General features: G+C 35.1%; 1 protein-coding gene across 1 annotated transcript in view; it reads right to left on the bottom strand.

Annotated features, from left to right (window-relative positions):
- Positions 1 to 4144: 4144 nt before the first annotated feature.
- Positions 4145 to 20473, bottom strand: part of LOC125674618 (cytochrome P450 3A18-like) — a 31408-nt gene continuing 15079 nt past the window's right edge. Inside the window, exons 10-14 of the mRNA XM_048911861.2 lie at positions 12510 to 12667; positions 8485 to 8573; positions 8013 to 8150; positions 7304 to 7466; positions 4145 to 6613 (exon numbers count right to left, since the gene is read on the bottom strand). Coding sequence (XP_048767818.2) covers positions 6530 to 6613; positions 7304 to 7466; positions 8013 to 8150; positions 8485 to 8573; positions 12510 to 12667 — 632 coding nt within the window. The 3' untranslated portion in view covers positions 4145 to 6529. The remainder of the gene's footprint in view (positions 6614 to 7303; positions 7467 to 8012; positions 8151 to 8484; positions 8574 to 12509; positions 12668 to 20473) is intronic.

The following is a 20473-nucleotide window of genomic DNA, read 5'->3' as shown; positions in this document are numbered from 1 at the left end:
CGGTTATTTTATGTATATCTCTGTTATTTCGATAACAATTAAAATAACCAAGTAATTCATATTTCACTCGACAGCATAAATGTTATTCATAAAAATCTTCTACTCTATATTACTAGAGTTATTTAAATACGTTTGAGGTATTAAAAATTTACTTAATTTTTATTTTATTCTTAGTTTTGTTTTCTATAATATACCGTACATTTATATTCCGCAACTTTTCTAGAAGGAAAAATGATTGCAATAAATCGCCATAGTCCTCTTAAGTGGTTTTAAATAGGCCCTCCCGATCCCCTTAATCATGTGACTATTGAATGTTGGTTATGCAAAAAATAATTATGATTCAGGAGACTATACTTAAAATTACTTACAATTTATTTGCAGGAAGTCGATTTCTCTGTTGACATGCGCAAAAATAAATTAATCAGTATACGAAAAGGTGAAGATAATGTAATAGCATCACACGAATAAATCTAATGTCTTCTAACAACATCAATAGTATACGCCTATTTACTGGCTATGAGGACTACAACAAATTTACTGTCCCCCAAGAAGATATTGTCAATGAAAAATTCTAGCATATTCTTTATTTCAACTTCAGAGTACTTGTGCGTATAATCAGAATGGTGTTTAACAAAATAATGTTTTGGATGACTGATCACTAGATATGAATACTTCCGTATTCCATTTTTGTTGAAAAAGCAACTGTCTATGATATCATCGTGAGGAATTGTCGTGTAAAGTTTTGACCAGTAATTCGTTTTGATGTTATTGATTTGGGAAAAGTTTTGCAATTTCAAGTTTACTAAAAGTTCTTTGGAATTTTTTAGAATCCACACCACTTCTGGCACATGTAGCCGCACAGTAAGTTTAAAGTTTCTCCTTCACAGATGTTAATATTTTCGTGAGGAGCAAAGATAAGGGCTTGGTAGAGCACTTACTGGATCCAGTAATGTATCTTTTTTGTAAGGGTATTTATGTAGTTTAAGAATCCAGTATAGGTACGGTAACTCGTGTTAATTCAACCCATTGACTGGGATATTAAATGTGTCTAAAACTGAAGCATGGTTTTGAAAGGTTGGAGTATAAGTACGATTACCAAAAGCGGAATTAATGCCAGGTTCGTTTGAAATACAGTTGTAATAATGAGCCTAACAAACAAAGACAATGCTGTTACAAGCTTTGTCAGCTGGAACCAAAAGATATTCCTCAGGTTTACTAAACACAGAAGGATAGATGGTACGTATTTTTGTTTTAATATGTCTAATGCTGGATTTTAATATTCCTCTTATGCTTCTAACTCATTCTGACAATTATCAAGTTCTTCTTTTTCATATTTAGCCAATCGTCTGGCATAATCTTCAATAGAATTCATAATAGAGACGAAATTCTGTCGCCAATTGAAAAACCGAGGTTCTCTGTATTTAGGACCCTTTAGGTATAAGTGATTTGAGGTCCTCATTTTCAACTATATCAACATAACCAGTAATGACATGTCCAGCTGGACTATAGTTAAAAGAAGATGAAGAACAAGAACAAGTTGGTGGATTACGTATAAGATTGTCTATATCTAGGCACTGCAAAACTTGTTTATAATTAAAAAGTTTGGATGCAATAGTAGAAGTAATATCTGTAGAAAAAGCAGGGTGTAGACTTGAACTTGAAATAAGTTGGAATACACGACTGAACCCTTTTATGACAAAGAATGTTGCTTATGTTGACGGCATCTGTTCCTTTGTTTGTAAATTTGAGCTTAAGGAACTGGCGGCATGATTTGTAATATATTTCCCTTCTTCCATATTTGATAAAGAAGCAACTGTCTATGAAACAAGTCTAGTCTTTAACTTATCTTGAGAAATAGTTGTGTAAAGTGTTGAAAAGTCATACATTTTAATCTTGTTGATTTGAGAAAAATTATGATTTAAAATTTATACTACTTCTGATATATATTTTAGTTCAATACACGTGGAGATGGTCCTTCACAACTGTTAATATTGTCGTTTGGGTAAAGATAAGGGTTTCGTACAACATTAACTTGATCCAGCAATGTGTCTTTGTTTGTAAGGTTTAAGGCTTTTTGTGAAGTTAGGAATCCAGTATAGGTACGGTAACTCATATTCATCCATCCTATTAAATCAATTAATGTTTACTTGATGAACGGATTTTATTTGGGCATCAATGGTGACATTGTATTGCTTATTTGCATACTACATTTGTCTCAGTTTATTAAATGTATACCCTTTGCTGAAACCTCTTTAATGATACTGTTTGTTTTCCTCCATTGTAAGCATACAGAAAGTCATAATGTGACGTAATAGTCGAACCTATACAAGATATGTTACATACAACCAATGTTTACATGAATATACACAGATTAGGTTCAAGGAAAGGTTTGATGGATGCGTATAACAGATGTAATGAAAGTCGAGCCAGAATTATCGCAAAGAAGCAAAAAACAAAAGTCTGGACACAATTTATTGAAATCTGAAAAAAACAACAACTAATGTACAGTTTCATCTTACATTATGTGGATATAAAACAAGGAATTTGAGTACGCTGTATCGCTGTGTGGAATGAATTACTTTGTAGGTTGATAGCATGTCATACAGCTTGATTTTCAGGCAGGTATTATCGTTGGCAAATAAGCACTGGGGCTTCCAGGGGAACAATTTACTTTACAATTGTCTACAAGTATTGGCATGTAAACAACCATAAAAGCTAAACGCCCAAATTTCAAAGGGTCCTAACTTCAATTAAGCACTTCAACCTTACATTCTTTTAATTCCACATATCTACTAAAAGAAGTGGCGAGGGGGCAATCAGCCAGTATATCTTAATTTGTATGTATAATTAACAGAAAATGAATATTGTCAAAAATTGATGGGGCAGAACCCCTCATCCCGATTGTCCCTACTTTTATGTGCCTAATAACCGCTGCGCCATGAGTTTGTGCTAATTGAGGTTATGGGTATTATTTCAATCACATGTACAATTAACAGAAAATGAACGATGTCAAGAGAGGTGCGGCTGACCATCCCATTTCTCCGTGTCTAATAACCACCGCGCCATGTTTTTATACTGTAGTCATTGCATGGCTGTTATAAATAGATAACAGATGTATCTTAATAGAAAATGGAAAAGTAGCACACTACTCCAGGATTTAGATATAGGTCTAACTGGCGATAATGACGGTAAAACACCCATAGTTTATCAGAATTACAGATAGAATCCTACCATTTTCAGTAAGAAATAATTATTAAACATTTACACACGAAACCATCTAGCCCTTGTTTAACGGTTTGCACTGATGCAATGCAGTTTTCTTTAAAAGTTTTCTTAACAGACAATTATATCAGTAATTTCCGTGTACATTATCTTATGACCTTTCACACGGTGTATAAAAAGTCTATAAAAGTATGCCGCGTAGTGTGCTACTTTTGCAGTTTTATTTGAGTGTATGACAGAGGAAAATCGAATCGACATGCTAAATGGAATGTTTTCTTCGTTAAACAAAGTTGGCAATGAATGAAATCAACATACCTTCATAATATCAATAAATTCCCAGCGTTTCACATAAATATCCCACATATTTCATGTCAAATATTTCAAATACTCCACATTTTGTTGATATTTACACGGCACACTTTAATAAATTCTTTACATCTGTCAACGTCACTCGGTATATAGTTATGACGTCATCAGTTTACTTTCATATTGATCAGACAGAAATTACACGACAGCAGTATAACATTCCATATTTCTTAGGATCTTAGTAGTTGCATGGTTTATTTCATGCATAAATAAAACTTACATAAAAATAAAATCGGGATTTGATATTTACTTAGTGATATACTTATTTCAATTATGACGTCACATTGTTTCGCGAAACTTATCCCAGTAAAGATTTTCATAACCTGCCTTAACATACCCGCGTAAAACGTAAGGTGTATTTATGGCAATGAAGATACCAATTTCCATTATAAGTTGCAAAATGATGGCTTGAATTAAAGGATTACAGGATTAAAGTTATTAACTTAATGTGAAGTTTGTCACAAGGTTGATGATAATGGACATCTATTATATAATTAATAATTGTAAGCTAGTGCTGGTTTTCCTAAAGAAATAATTAAAAATAAAACCAATTCAATTGAATGATATTATATCATTTATTTTTATAGAATCTAGATACACAAAATGAAATATATGCAAGGTGAAGATAACGAACAGTGATCAATCTCATAACTCCTACACCATAGAATGTAAACTATGAATATTTTACAATCTGGTGATAATGTAGATGTTCCTATATAAATCTAAGTAATGTTATATGATATCGTATATCTAACATTCACAAGGTCATAACATAACAAGATTTGTTTGCAAACACTGATTCCCGTACGGCAACAAAGCGATTCTGGTACTCAAAGGTCTTGGGACAATGAACATATGTGAACATGAAACACAATGTCACTAACCATTCAAGTGATGGCCTATGCTAACTTTTTTCATAAGTAGGCCTATAAGGTCAAGGTCATGAGATCAAACAGTTTGTTACCTAACGAAAGATCTGGGCTGAGTACAAGATCGCAGTGCCTTGCCTAGGAACTAGGTATGATGGCTGATTTGTGTCATTTACACTTTATCGTCTGTTTGTTATTTCGAGGCGAAAGGACAACAAAACGATATTTAGAGACTTTTCACCCCGACGAAATAACGAAAAACAAAAATTATGATATTATCTACTTTTTGCCTCAAAATAACGAAAAGACAACACATTGTAAAATAGCCCCTAGACTAGCCGCTACGATCTTAAACGCAGCCCAGGCCACAGGGAATTCAAATGTGAAATACGAAAGCCCTATCACTAACCGTTCAAAACTTATGGCCAAGGTTAAAGTGTAAAGGGTAAACACAGACCCCTGGACGTATTAGACATGGTATATAATTCCGCTATGCTCTCTATGCTATGAGATATAATGACATCGTCCTGTTAGATTTAGATTGGAGATGATATGGAAATTTCTTGTGTAATACATTCTACTTGATTGACACATTTGACCTAGACAAGATTCTAGACGGTCAAGTTTTAGAACAATGGGTGTAAATAGAGAGATGATCTGACCTTCCTTACCGTAACACTGTATGTTATAGAGTATATAAATGTTATAAACTGTGTGGTAATGTCACATAGATTTTTACATCCGGGGATTGAAGTACATTTAATGGCGGTCTTTGGGTTTATACTAACCCGTAACATGATGAAGATTACATCAGACGATTTGAGATGATATGGTTGATTAACATTACATCAGAAATTAAAATGATGAAACTGTATGGCGTGAACTTAATTTCTTATCATATAATATACCTTTTTAAACAAACCGTTTACCATATACAAGTTTATATTGAGCAGTAGATGAAGTAGATGATGAATTTTAATAAAGGCGTTTTCATTTTCTGACAGATGTTTAAGAATATGACAATATATTAGCTCGCCTACGATATGGAATCCAGTGAGGATTTGTTGTTACCTGCTTGCAAACCGAAGGGGTATTCTTAATTCTGGAGTATATCACGACTTCTTATGTTAGTTCTTTAGATGAGATTTGCAGAAAGTCTTTGACCTAAATCAATGATAAGTATTTAGGTATCTGATTCGAAAACAACAATTTCGAATGGGGCGCACACAACTAATGCAAGATACTGTTTTCAAACTTACACTTTTTCAGCAGAGCATTTCAAGGACAATTATGTACATTTAGTTCACCCACGTATCATGATGTTTTAAATTGTAAATACATCTTTGAAGAGCAGATAGGCGCAGGAATAAAAGTCCCACCTAAACTTTATGCATCAGTGCCAGATGATAAGTGATGATAACGAATAATGATCAATCTCATAAATCGTATAAAGAAAACAAAATTGAAAATAGGACAAACACGGATCCTTGGAATCATCAAAGGTGAGATGAGGACTAAGCATCATCTGTTGATACCTGATTCCCTAATTACAATATGTTGTTAGTATTTGACGTTTCGCGACATTCAGGCAAACTTTCGGCTAAACTTGCCACCCAGGTTTAAACAATCAAAGAATAGTGCATGTTACGTCTCTTTCAAATACCAATGTCTTGTTTGTCCGTTTGAATGTTGTTTATGTCCCATTCGAAAATGTGTCGCTCATCTAGCTTTGAAATGTCACATCTTTTGACCCGGGCTATGGACAACTGTAACGTTGAACGTCTTCATTCAAGGTAATAATCGAAAGACATAACACTTTCATTTCTGATGCTGTGGGCGTGGTGAAAGAAACAGTACAAATAGATTATTACTATTATGGAAGTCTACTGTACAATACGGGTCATAGAAAGTGTTGGACCGCGAAATAACTAGGTTAATATAACAACAACTCGTAATTTCAAATAAAACATATAAAAGTATATATCTAGCTATCTACTATTTAGCAGAAATTCAAATTATATATGCACTGCATACTTCAATATCCGAATGGAGATTTCACAGGTTTGTCACATTTAATGTAGTTTCCATTTCTCCAATTTCAAGACGATTCCATTTTTCGGTCTCAAAATAGCTCTGGCATCAACTTGAGCAGGGATCTACAATATATTTGACATTGTTTATCATTTACGTTACATTCCAGTTTACGGCTGTAACTGTGAAGGGTTCCTTATTGTACCAACGCCTACCGTGATACAAAACGATCATACCCTAAAGACCCGTTTCTTCCACTTCTAATACATGCAAGGTGAAGATAACGAACAGTGATCAATCTCATAACTCCTACAAGCAATACAAAATAGATAATTGGGCAAACACGGACCCCTGGACACACCAGAGGTGGGATCAAGGGCCTAGGAGGAGTAAGCATCCCCTGTTGACCGGTCACACCCGCCGTGAGCCCTATATCCTGATCAGGTAAACGGAGTTATCCGCAGTCAAAATCAGTGTGCCAAGAACGGCTTAACAATCGGTATGAAACACGTCAGACAGCATTTGACCCACGATGTTCGACGAAGGAACATACTTTTCCGATGTGAGTTAAACGTCTTAGGTTTTATGCGGAGCTGGGATCAAGAACGCAACCCAGTCCTCGAGGTTACGTAACGACCACCCTAACCACCGACCATCCTAACCACCGACAATCCTAACTGACGACCACCCTAACCGACGACCACCCTAACCACCGACCACCCTAACCACTACCGCGACCAGTCAGTAGAATTTAAAAATATAATTATAATTTAAACATAATAAAATTACATTCTCGTAAGGAATATAAATAATACCTCCGTCTGTTCACATGTCATGAACTTGTATTTCTGTAGAATTGTTATCAGGGCACATTTGGCTTCCATGTAAGCTAACCGCATGGCTACACACGACCTCGGCCCGAGTCCAAACGGAAGGAATGTACCTGGAGTCAATTTGGACTTGTTCTTCTCCAAAAACCTTTAAACATGTAAGTTCAAAATATTTTATTCATTTAAAAAAAGAATCGGACAAGCGAAATTGGTTCACAAGAAAATAAAAACAGACATACAGTTGTACATTGGTACACAAGACTTGGAGTCACCATCATATACAGTGAAACATATTTATAACGAACACACTTATAACGAATCCATGTTAATAAGGAACACACTTATAACGAATCCATGTTGATAAGGAATACACTTATAACGAATTTATGCTTATTGTGAAGCTATATTCATTCCACAATGTGAGGAAAATAAAAGCAATTTATGAATATAACTGTTTTTCCCTGGCCCAAGATGTTTCCTATAACCATGTTTGACTGTATTTATACAGTCTGTGAATAAATCAGTCAATCTGTCACATTTTCCGTTACTTATAAGAAAGCAATTGACTTGATAATTCAAAGCGACATTTCACATTTGCATAACTGCGATTGGAATGAAAAGAAATTCACAGTATCAGCATATATCATTGCTGTTGGATGGCATTTTGTATTACTGGATTACATTTTAGTGGTACCTGTCAGGATTATATTTCTCTGGGTCTTCCCAATATTTTGGACATCTGTGAAAGGCATATATAGGGATTGACACTTCTGTATTCTTCGGTATAGTGTAGCCCGCAATCTCCATTTCCTCACTTGTTTCCCGGACTGTCCTATCAATAGATACTCTATTTTAGCGCATCCTTTTACATTCCTCAGTAAATACAGATGTATTATTAAAGACATTTATGTATATTAAAAACTGTATATGCAAAATTGAAAAAGGATAGGTTTTGTTAATTTGTATGATGTTTTACGTCCCATTCGAGAATTTGTCAGTCATATAGACACATCATCAGCTTTAGATGAGGTGCATGCCGGGCGCTTTCCTGGTCACTATCTACGTTAAACCTCTTTGATAAAAATCCCAATCAGAGGAAGTGAGCGAAATAACACAAGGAAACCCATGTTCATAATGCATAAAGGTTTCATGAGAAAAATATATACCTTTGAGCGGGGGGATATACCCGCAGTGCCTCTTTGATAACACAGTCAAGATACTCCATCTTCTGTATGTTGTCATAGTCAGGAGTGTCCTGTTCGTTAAAACAGGTATGATGAAATTCAGTTTGATATATAACATTATATATATATATATATATATATATATATATATATATATATAGTCTTAACCTGATCCTGCTTCATCCGAATGAAACTTATAAGATCCTGATTCCCATATGCTGCATAAATTTGTTTTCAGAGTAATTTTGAATTCTGTTTATGACTAAAATGATTCTTCTACAATACTCTAGCCCAGCTCCATGTCCCTTCAACAATATTTTAGGTATTACTTGAAAATATTTGTCTTCATTTAAGAAATACAAATACAACACTCAACTGGGCAAACCCCAATGATGTAGCGTCTATTGAACTAGAATTTTGACTAGAGACTGGTTTTTTATTTGCTATAAAGCACAAGTGATGCCTTTTGTTGTTTCTTGCAATTAATTGAAGGCACAACAAACTTGTTTTATAAGTGTAGGCACATACGTATTTAGTCAAAATAATTGATACCTAAAAGTAAAATATCTACTAAAATAATGTCCTTAAAGACCCCCCCCCCCCCAAAAAAAACCGTACGGTTTCTCCACAGATCAGTGAATGTGGGCGGAGCTTATCCATGGTCAATGTTAGTTACCTGGAATTTACCTGGCCAAGAGATCAGTTGTTGTGTATATTTTTATGATATACCCAGGGAACTTCTCAGGTTATCACAAATTATGCTTAGTGTCATGATTTGTGTCCAAAAAATAATTAAAATTTCTACCTACATGCATACCGCATTTCTATTTCCCGTAGACCTTCAAACTTGGTCATATTTATGTATTACAGATAACAGGTTTAGCCAATTTCTAAACCTGTGCTTTTTAAAACTTCTAATTAAACTGTCTATATATCGTATATAAATATTTTCCTATATATAATATTACCCGGCGTTTCCAGGCACTTCCTGGTGTCCTGGGAGTTCGCGGTGTCGTGGGTGTAGTAGGTAAAATACCCATGTTTCGAGAGAATGAATAAACCCAAGTAGATCTGTGTTCATGTACAACCAAATGAAGAATGATCAAGATACCCTCAATATGGGCCGTCTGTAGGGTTTCTGTGGCTGTAGTGTTTGTGTAATGGTGGTATCCCAAACAGAAGCTGACACGAAGTCTACCCCCCCCCCCCTCCTCCTCCCTCTCTCTTTAGGGTTTCTGTGGACGTAGTGTTTGTGTAACGATGGCATCCCAAACAGAAGCTGACACATAGCTAGTTCCCCCCTTCTCTCTCCCTTACTCTCAATCATTGACTAAATTAGTAATTACTGTCATACGTATGCAACACTATTGTCATGCCATATCGTTTCATCTATCTTTATTATTGCTAGTTTTACACATTTCTCTCTCTCTTTATAAATATAAAACCGTCTCTCTCTCTCTCTCTCTCTCTCTCTCTCTCTCTCTCTCTCTCTCTATAAATATAAAGCTGTGATAAATTATGAATAGAAATATCTCAACAACTTATTTATACTATTTTACTATTGTTTTATTTCTGATTGTGTAATTTATAATGCATGTGGTATCCCAAACAGAAGCATTTTTTGTTACAACTGTAACAGTTTTACGCATGGGCAATATAACCATTACATGTTGATGTGCTGCGCCAATAAAGCATTGTTCCTTTTTTATAAATATAAAGTCATAATAAATCATTAATAGAAAATATTCCAATAACTTATGTTTGTTTTTGTTTTTTTATTATTATTATTTGATTTCTGATTGTTTATTCTATAATACATGTATATAAATGGAGAGAGAAAATACGATGATAAATAGCATTGTGTAGGGGACGTTAGCCATTAAAATATTCTAGGTGCGAGTCAATGCTATCAAAACTCAGGTATACCAGGGCTTTCCTTGAGATCTAATGACTGCCGGTCATCATTAGCCATGATTGTTATCAAAACATCTTTCTCAGGTAGTAGTAGACCACGGTCTCTGCAAACGTCAATCAACCTAAGCTCTATTGTTAAAAGTTTGATTGACCAGCGGCTTATCATTGATAACCACACAGGTAAAATTTGGGGGCGTTAACTTAAAGTTGGGTCTTTAAATTCCGTGAAGGCATGCCAAACTTATTCAATACATGAAGGTACATGGGTATCTAGTTTAAATGCCTGATATTTAAAGTGAAATAGTTACTTTCAATTTACATTTTCGGTTTCATCATAGAAAAATAAAAGCGATTTGAGATCCGAAAGGGTTGCTTTAAAATATGTTATTTATCATATAGACAGTAGTCCATGGATCCAGATGAAGTAAAAAGAAACTGAAGTATTTGTGGTAAAGAATCAGTTGTGTAATGCTTTCAAGAAGTCTATACTAGAGATGTCTCGGATTTTCGTATGCATTTATACCAAGAGGCCAATGGGCCACATTGCTTACCCAAGCAGCAGTTCCTAACAATAAACAATTTTAAGAAAAACTATTATTATTCAAGCAGCTTCGTTTAGAAAAAAAATCAAAGTCACGACTAAATTTCATTTATTATCAAACTTGGTTATCAAACTTGACTACAAATTGAAAAAAAAATACCACATGCCCTTGTAAAGAGATATGGCTTTTCATAGTAACGAATGTTTTGTGCCAGGTTTAGTTCAGATTCAAAACTTTGATCCCCTATTATGGCCCAACTCTAACACCAGGGCCCATGACCTTTACAAAGATGAATCTTCACTTTGTCAAAAAACCGTCATGTGAATTTCAGCTTTTCTGGCCCAGTGGTTCCTTAGAGGAATAGTTTTAAATACCCCAACCCTAATTTCCATTTTCGTAATTATTTCCCATTTGGAGGGGAATGGTTCTTCATTTGAACAAACCTAAATCCCCTTTACCTAAGGATGTTTTGTATCATGTTTGATTGAAATTGGCCCAGTGGTTCTGGAGAAGACGTTTTCCCTATAATATCTGCATGTAAAAATTTGATCCCTTATTGAGAAAATGTTTAAATGACCCAACCCTATTTTTGCCTTTTTGTGATTATCTCCCCTTTGAAGTGGACATGACTCTTTATTTGAACAATCCTGAATCCCCTTTTCTGAAGGATGCTTTGTTCCAAGTTTGGTTGAAATTGGCTCATTAGTTGTGGAGAAGATTAAAATGTGGAAAAAATTACGACGACGCCGACAACAGTCAATTTTCGATCAGAAAAGCTCACTTGAGCATTCGGCTCAGGTGAGCTAATAAAACCAGACTATGTAGGTATCCCCCCCCTTTTTTTTTTTTACAAAACCTACTGGAAGAATGACATATTAAATGTAGAAATTAAAAAAAAAAATAATAACTTTTAAAATGTCACATGTATATCTTCAATGCTTTATAACAACTATTATGCACACGGTCTGGAAAATGTCAAGTAAAAAGCTGTGAGAGGAGTTTGTTACACAAAGTAGATATCATTAAAATATGACAAAATTCTGCTACATGTAAATTTTGCGAAGAATGCTTCCATAACAGCTGTACAATGCCTGAAGGTTGTCAAACAAATGATGTAAGAGGGGGACTACAAATATAGGTACTGTATATTCAAGGCATGCTTAAAATGCCTGACCACTTTCAAAAAGGTATGCACATCTTCAATGTGTCCATAACAACTACACAGCATTTGAGGAATGTCAAGTTAGAGGTATGAGAAGAGTTGATTATACAAAATAGGTACCTTATAACAAGGACATCCCCAGCCCGCCATTCACCATTATATAAGCCGGATGCACGTTGCACAACCCGACCATAAAGCAAGCCAATTCCACGTAGTTGAAACCGTAATATTAACTTTAATATGATTTTTTTATGGATCGATTACCGTTACTGACAATCGTTAGAAAAGAACGCGATATTTCAAACAAGATTAGATATTCGAGTGTCGCTTCGGTGCAATACAGAATCTTAGCAGAAAAATATACAAAACACAACACTAAGAAAGTATACCTGTCCAATGGTTGAATCAATTTCCGCAATCAGCTTTTCCTGACACTCTGGATTCGTTGCTAAGCAATACGCAGTAAAGGTTAAAGTTGTGGCAGTAGTTTCGTATCCGGCTACCATAAACATGACGGAATTCCCACCGAGTTCTTCCTTTGTGAGTCCTGTTAAAAATACAGATAAGGTCAGAAGGGACCCATAGGTCACAACGCACAACTGAGATATTTTATTCTTGAGAAGAAGATTCACAAGTTTTTACCCTTTTCATCAATACGAAAATTTTTGAACCCATATGATGGCCCCATCTGTGACAAACAACGTCATGACTTAACCCAACTTGAATCGAACACCAAACTCCACTTGAGGCATTGAATCCTCTTTACCCGATGATGCTTTAAAGAAAGTTTTCTTGAAAAGTAAAAAAAAATGTATGAAGTAACACAATACTAAAAACAGATGGACAACGAACAACACGTGATCAGAATAGTTCACTTGAGCAGGTGAATTGACAAGGAGATATAACAACAGAAAAATACCTCTTACTGTATATTTGTACATTAGAGATGACACTCTAAGTATGTTCAATACGATCATCAACTTATTAGTGAAACTACAAAAGAACTCGGGGGTTGAATCTGAACAAAATTACTCCGATCAATGACAGTGACAATAGTGGCTCAACATGATAATAATTGCATTGTGTATTGCGTACATCAATGATGTCGACATTATGAATATCGATGAAAACAAGAGGTTCATGTCCCACATCACTCAACTAAGTCACCTTGGCCTTGCTGAAGTTCGAGTGTTTTGATTTTTAAACAAACTTCAACGAGTTGTGTTTTTTTTTTATTCGTTTAAACTTGTCCTTACAAAACAAAACGTTTCCTGCAAATGGGCCGCAATCACCTGCATACACTAAAATATATAGAGTATTAAGCCGAGGGTCAATGTTTTTGAAATCCAGTGTTCAGCTTACATGAACGCTTGGACAATATATCACTGGATGAAAGCACTTGTTTCCGCAAAACTGAAACCATCTGAAAACCTTGCAGAAACCTGACTTTGACGTTTCCTGTAGGTTTTACACAGTGCGTAAACAAGCATATAATTTCCGCATGTTTCCGTCAAGTTCCCATCTACGGAAAACTAACGTTGAGGTTCCCGATATGGTTTTCGTAAGTTTCTATAGATACATGTAATGTTCTGGGTTTTTAATGTTTTCCTGCCATCACAATACTTTTATGCTTTATGACTTATTCAACACTTTATACTTTACAATATATTATGATTGTTTGATTATATATTGTTTAACGTCCCTCTCGAGAATATTTCACTCATATGGCGTCGGTGGCCTAGTGGTTAGCCCGTCAGACTCTCGACCGAAAGGTCGTGGGTTCGAGTCCTGTCTGCGGCAGAGCCAATGTTGTGTCCTTGGGAAAGGCACTTTGCATGAATTTCCTCACTCCACCCAAGTGTAAAAGGGGTACCTGGCTATAGACAGTGAAATATATTGTTAGAATGTTAGTGCTCTAGCGATTGTAATGGCAGCTTCCGCTGTATGCTTTCTAGGAGGCTGAGAAAGTTCTAGATTGATATAAGGTCTGCCGGGATAATAATGCATTGTAAAGCGCTTTGAGCAGCATACGCTGGAAAAAGTGCTATATAAAACTAAGCATTATTATATGGAGACGTCACCATTGCCGGTGAAGGGCTGCAAACTTTAGGCCTATGCTCGGCGCTTACGACCTTTGAGCAGAGTGGGATCTTTATTATGTCACAACTGCTGTGACATAGGACCTCAGTTGTCACGGTCTCATCTGAAGGACAATCCCATGTAATCGCTTCTTACGACAAACAAGGGGGTACTGAGGACCTATTCTAACCCGGATCCCCACGGAATCATAATACATTATTTAACTTTATTGTTCATTATACATCATTAACTAGAAATGATCAGGTTAACATCAATTCACGCTTCCACTGTCGTCAGGGGAGGTGCGGTTATCATCTCCGCACAGCCAATCAGAATCGCGGAAGAATTGTCCGCCATTACCTCCGTCAAAACTTATGATGACGGAGGTTTTGAGGTACAGATGTTTTAGCCTGATTACTTCGAGTTCTCATAAAATTGGTGGAATTGTGTGCATTGGGGAAATGCAACAGTGATTCACGTTACCCAGAAAGGATACTAGAAGTAATGTTTATCCCATTTCCAAACCCAAAATCACATAAAGATTAATGTTTACGTTGGATAAAGGCGTGCGGTAGGCCCCACAGTAAGAGCAGAATGGACCGGCACACAAAGTAAGTTAGTCTTAGCAGACAATTACGTATTAGTTAATAGTAATAGTTAAATCAGGGACTGATAATAATACATGCCCATGTCATGTGTATACATGTACTAAGAGCTACAGGTGCTTGGGTTCAGGACCCCCCCCCCCCCCTTTCTCCCGAATTGGTCGAATAACCTGCACGACTTGATTTAAATTATTTCTTGTTGAAAATCCTACTAATGCATGCCAACAATGTCATGCATACCCCAAAATAGCTCTTTTTAAGAATTTCCCCCATTGAATACAACAATTCGTGTAGCTAGGTTATTCAAGGGAGGGAGGGGGGGGTATGAACCCAAGCACCTGTGCTAAGAGCTACACAATACTATTTGTTTTTTACTATAATATTATCTATGAAAAAGAATCCCATATCTAAACTATTTTCATATCTAGGGTCAATTCATTTAATGTTTACACCAATATCTATGCAGTTTCTGGTCTGGTGTCTTAAATTTTCCCTGCTCAGCCATACATATCATAACATGACTGTAAGAGCGCCATATTCAAAGTTTTCGTTCCATGATTCCTACAATAGATCATACCAGGGGATAAAGTTCTAAAGTTTCAGTAATCAGACTAATTCCGTGGTCAAAGTTTTTAATTATCAATAGAATTTATGTCCATATATATTTTGTAATAAATGGTTTAAATTCGAATTTAGATTTCATAATAATTCGAGCAAACTGAAATTTTATAAGTAGCTAATAAATTGTTGGGTGTAATGTATGCATAGGATCTTTCATGTAATAGGTCAGGTCACCTTTTAAAATTCCATGGCCCCTCTCAGCATCTATGTTTTTCTTCCAAATGCTAAAAAAAATTGTTGTTGTTTCTTTATAGATTCATTGGATATACTTGTAACAGCAGTACAAGTTAGAGAATTTACAAGACCAGTTAACAACAGCAGAAAATGCCTTTCATCAACAGAGCATACTTAATAATCATCTGCAACTCCAGTTATCAATGGAAGCCCAAGATTAACCGCACCAACAGGCCACCCCTTTTGACATTAACAGTACTCTACAGCAAGAGAGAAAAAAAAAACAGGGTTGTTTTTCTATTATATCAATTTGAGACATGCCACATTTTGTACTTTGTTAGAGTTTTTTTTATACATCTGAGCAAATTCCCCAGTGTGTAAAAAAAAAAAAAGGAGGGACATAACAAATATGACAAAACAATCGCAGTTGTTATTAACACTGATGAGGCTGAGACATAATTTTGAAATCAAGGACTTGGCATCAAGATTTTGTATTTCAACACAGCGTATCAGTGATATATTCTGTGCCTGAATTGACCTTATGTTGTGTTAGGTTGTGTTTCAATATAGTCCTATAGGAATGATATTAACAACATGACAACTGAATAAAAGCTCAATTCTCAACAACCATCGCTATCATTGATTGTGCAGAAAGGAAATCACAGAAACAATCTTCTTTAAAACTACAGTTACAAATTATACATTTTGACTACAAATCAGCTACAACCTAAAGGGGACTTGTGGATTGTGATCCTTTAGCTAGCTGTATGCTAATTTGTGTTATCTTGGATAAATAAAGGCTATTATTATTATCATATTTGTTAGTGAATTATTTACTGGATCTATGTCAGATGTTGCTGTTACAGAGAATAGTGGATTTTACAAACTCCTTTGTTAACTGATGGTGGGTTGAATTATTCTGGAAGGGGAATTCATTATGGCAGACAAAGTTTCACGATATCCAAAGAACCTGGGGAAATATGTCTGCACCTCTGTATCTCTGTCAGTTTATTCCCACCAGTTAGTATATGTATATATATGGAGACACCAATAAAGTTGGATAGTTTGCACCCTACTAACCCTTGGGCAAAACCCAGGGTTGAAGAGAAAATTGTAGAGCATGTGAATTCATTGTGTACTACTTGTATACAATGTGAGGAATTTATTTAAAATGATAAACATTTTATAAGAGAGTAAATTTATGTCTAACTTTGGGAAAACTTACATTATGATGAATATAAACTAGTAGATTACTTAAATTTTTCTTCGAAATGTGTGAATGTTCACAACTAAGAAAATGTAAGAATTTGTGCTGATTCATTGACAATTAAAATAGACAGATATTGTAAACCATTTATTCTTAAAGAACAATGATTATTCCATAGTTTTGAATTATTTGTTGGAAATAAAAAAAAACAAAAACATGTGGTACTTAATTTATTGTCCTATTTATGATAAACTACTCCTTTAACTAAGTATTATATTGTGTTGCTGATCCTATGTAATTACAATATGTACTATAGTACAAGAGGTTGGGTAACTAATTAAAACAGATGTTTTACGAACAGGAAATTGTTTTTTTGGTCCGAGTCTTTATAATATTCTTGTTTATAATCCAAGTTTTCTATTGTGTGTCATTTAACATATTCTTGACTGTACTGTCAAAATGGTGATGTCTATCAAACATTGTACACATTCTTTCTGTTGATTTGCAAGTTGGTTTTTTTTTAATAGAAGTAGATATTTGGGTGGACGTGGAATAAAAACTTAGAATGATCTAATTAACCCATTACCATTAAAAAAAATTATGCATGTAAATATCTCAATGTAGATATCTAGATCTACAATATCCATTCAAGTATAACTGAAGTTGAACATTCAATGGAGATCACAGATGGTATTTGAGCTGCAATGTAAATTCTTGATAATATTTAACTGTTTTTCATAAGTAAATCATAAATAATAGTAAAATAAAAGAAGATGCAAAAGCAAGCAAGCAGATGAAACATTTTATTGAACCGGTCAACGCAGCATTATGTGATATAGTTATTCAGTTTCAACCGAACAACAAACATCGTCAATTCCGTAACAAAACAATTATTCAAAACTCGGAAAACGTTTCGTAATATTAACCCAGCTGTGCATGAACAGTAAGCATCGATGGCAGCCGAATCCTGCAATTCGATGGTTAGACGATGTAGTGTTTTATTACTGCAAATGCAGTGAAAGCATCTAGCGTTAACAAATAAGTTATAATTACTGTTTCTTCCGCGTTTTTACCCACTGAAATTATGTGAACATAACCTTCTCTGAAGTATGTCAAACCCTTTGACGGACTGTTCTGTGAAAATTCACGAGTAAACTAGGCGATTGAAAAGGTATCCTGTAGAAGATCGAAATCGCCCGCCATGTTGTTTACATAAGTTGACGGAGTCTGAAAACATGTGACGTTCGTTGTCATCGGTGGGCGGGGCGTGGAAGAGTGAATTGAATTCCGAGTGTTTCAATAATATGTCCACATATATATTTTTGGATTTCTAATTCAGGAACATTAAGCTAGGTGCTGAGTGATTTTGTGAGTTGAAATATCAAATGAGAGAGTGGCAGTTCACCTTTTCTTATAATTTACATATCAACATTATATCTAGGGACATGTCTCTTACACTGGTTTGTGGGATGCTAATTTATACTAATTTATAACAACTTAAGTTTTAAACCAAAGCAGATCTTCAAAGACTCTATGTACAGTAAATCGAGATTTGGTTCCTAATAAAAAGTATCGGGTGTACGATTCACTCAATATGCTAACACTAAAATTGATTTCACCAAACCGTAAACAAGAGCTGATGCAGAGTTTTGAAAAGAATCCAAATTTTATTTTCCAGTAATTGACTAAGCAATATACTTTGTATCTTATAAAAAAAACTTTCAACATTACTCAATGTACTGTGGAATCATTAGAATTCGTGGTGGTTCAATTTTTGTGGAATCCGTGGGTACCCCTCACCCACGAATTTACATCCTCTGCGAATAAAGATAACTAGTATACAAGAATCTTACAAATATATAAATCCACGACATTACATCCCCACGAACCCGTAAAAATGCAGGAATCCACGAAAATTGGCCCCCACGAATTTGAATGATTCTACAGTAATATGCAATATGGACTAGGGGGCTTTTCAAGTTTCTTTTACTCTCACATATTATGTTTTAATTATAATTCACGTTGCTATTTGTATTTTGTTAAAGTTTACTTGCTATGTGATTGAATGTTATTGAGATTTTTTATTATCATAATTTATGTAGAATCCCTTATATTCTAGTATACTAGCGGCAATTATGCCGTAAACTGTGGATCAGAGAAAAAGAGTGTGTCTCGCAACTTTTCCGCAAACGGAATATCAGAGGAAAATTGCGCACAATTTATACTTGAGGCAAGTGTGCTTTAACTAGCTGCAGCAAACTTGCCCGAATGCTCTACAGCTACTGTCTGTCTTTCTACTTTGGTACGAATGTAAGTTTCACAACATCAATATGCATAACAAAATATAATATAATGTCGGCATATATACTTTTTTTAAATTTTGAGAGAAAGAGAGTTGTGAAAAAATTAGGTTCCCTCTGTTCCACTGAGCATCATAATTCTCATTGTAACCATTTTTGCAAAATGAATATGTTTGTGTTTCGTAAAAGAGTTTCAAGTAGGATATTGCGAAACTAACACTCCATGATTCTTCAGTACGTCTTGTTGTATGAGAGGTGAAGATAACTAACAGTGATCAATCTCATAACTCCTATAAGGAATACAAAATAAAAAGTCAGGCAAACGCGCACTCCTGGACATACCAAAGGTGGGACTACATGTCTAGGAGGAGTAAGCATTCCCTGTTGACTGGTCACACCCGTCGTGAGCCTTATATCTTGGTCAGGTAAACAGAGTTATCCGTAGTTGAAATCAATGTACCTAGAAAAGCCTAACAATCGGTATGAAACAAATCAGACAACATTTGGCCCAATGATAGGTTGTATTGGCAAACTAGATTTTGATAACGATCATAGAATTTGTGAAACGCAGACTTTAAACGAGACTGTTGAAATCGTTGTATCATCAACTTGTTTATCAGTAGCCCGCCTTCATTTAAGAACTTATCACACGCATAACAATCCCTTGCGTATCGAATCAGTTGAGTGATATAAACACCGCGTGCAGGGAATTATGGAATATTGATTCATAGATATCGGAAGTTGACGATGGAGAGAGTGAAATCATCCCATTTGTCATTAAGTTTGAGTTGTAAGTTTGCCTTTAATATTTATTTCCAATACAATATCAAAGTATGAAGTATAAGTGGACGACTCTGGTGTATTTTAATTCGAGTTCCCTGGGATATATCGAATCGACATATGAATGAAAATTATTATTGCTAATAGATAAAACGTCGTCGATATATTTAAATGTCGCATTGAATGCCAAGACAAGAAACGTTTTCTTCTCCGGTACAAGTTTTTGAACACATTCTGCTTCATAATACAAAAACAGGTCAGCTAACAAAGGAGCACAATTCGTGCACATGGAAATTCCAATAGACTGGTGGAAGACCTGATCACCAAAGACTACGAATACATTGTCAATGAGGAACTGCAACATATTTTTTTTTTATTTCACCTTCATAGTACTTGTGCATGGAATCAGAGTGGTGTTTAATAAAGTAATTTGTTTTATGATTGATCACTAGATATGAATATTTCTGTTTTCCAATTTTGTTGAAGATGCAAATGTCTATGATGTTAAAAAGTCTAGTCCTTCATTCATCGTGAAGGATAGTCGTGTAAAGTGTTGAAAAGTGATACGTTTTGATGTTGATCGGAGA

The sequence above is a fragment of the Ostrea edulis genome, chromosome 3 (genome assembly GCF_947568905.1).
Source record: "Ostrea edulis chromosome 3, xbOstEdul1.1, whole genome shotgun sequence".
NCBI classification, from domain to species: domain Eukaryota; kingdom Metazoa; phylum Mollusca; class Bivalvia; order Ostreida; family Ostreidae; genus Ostrea; species Ostrea edulis.
Note: the sequence above shows the minus strand (reverse complement) of the source record. Positions and strands in the feature narration are given on the sequence as shown.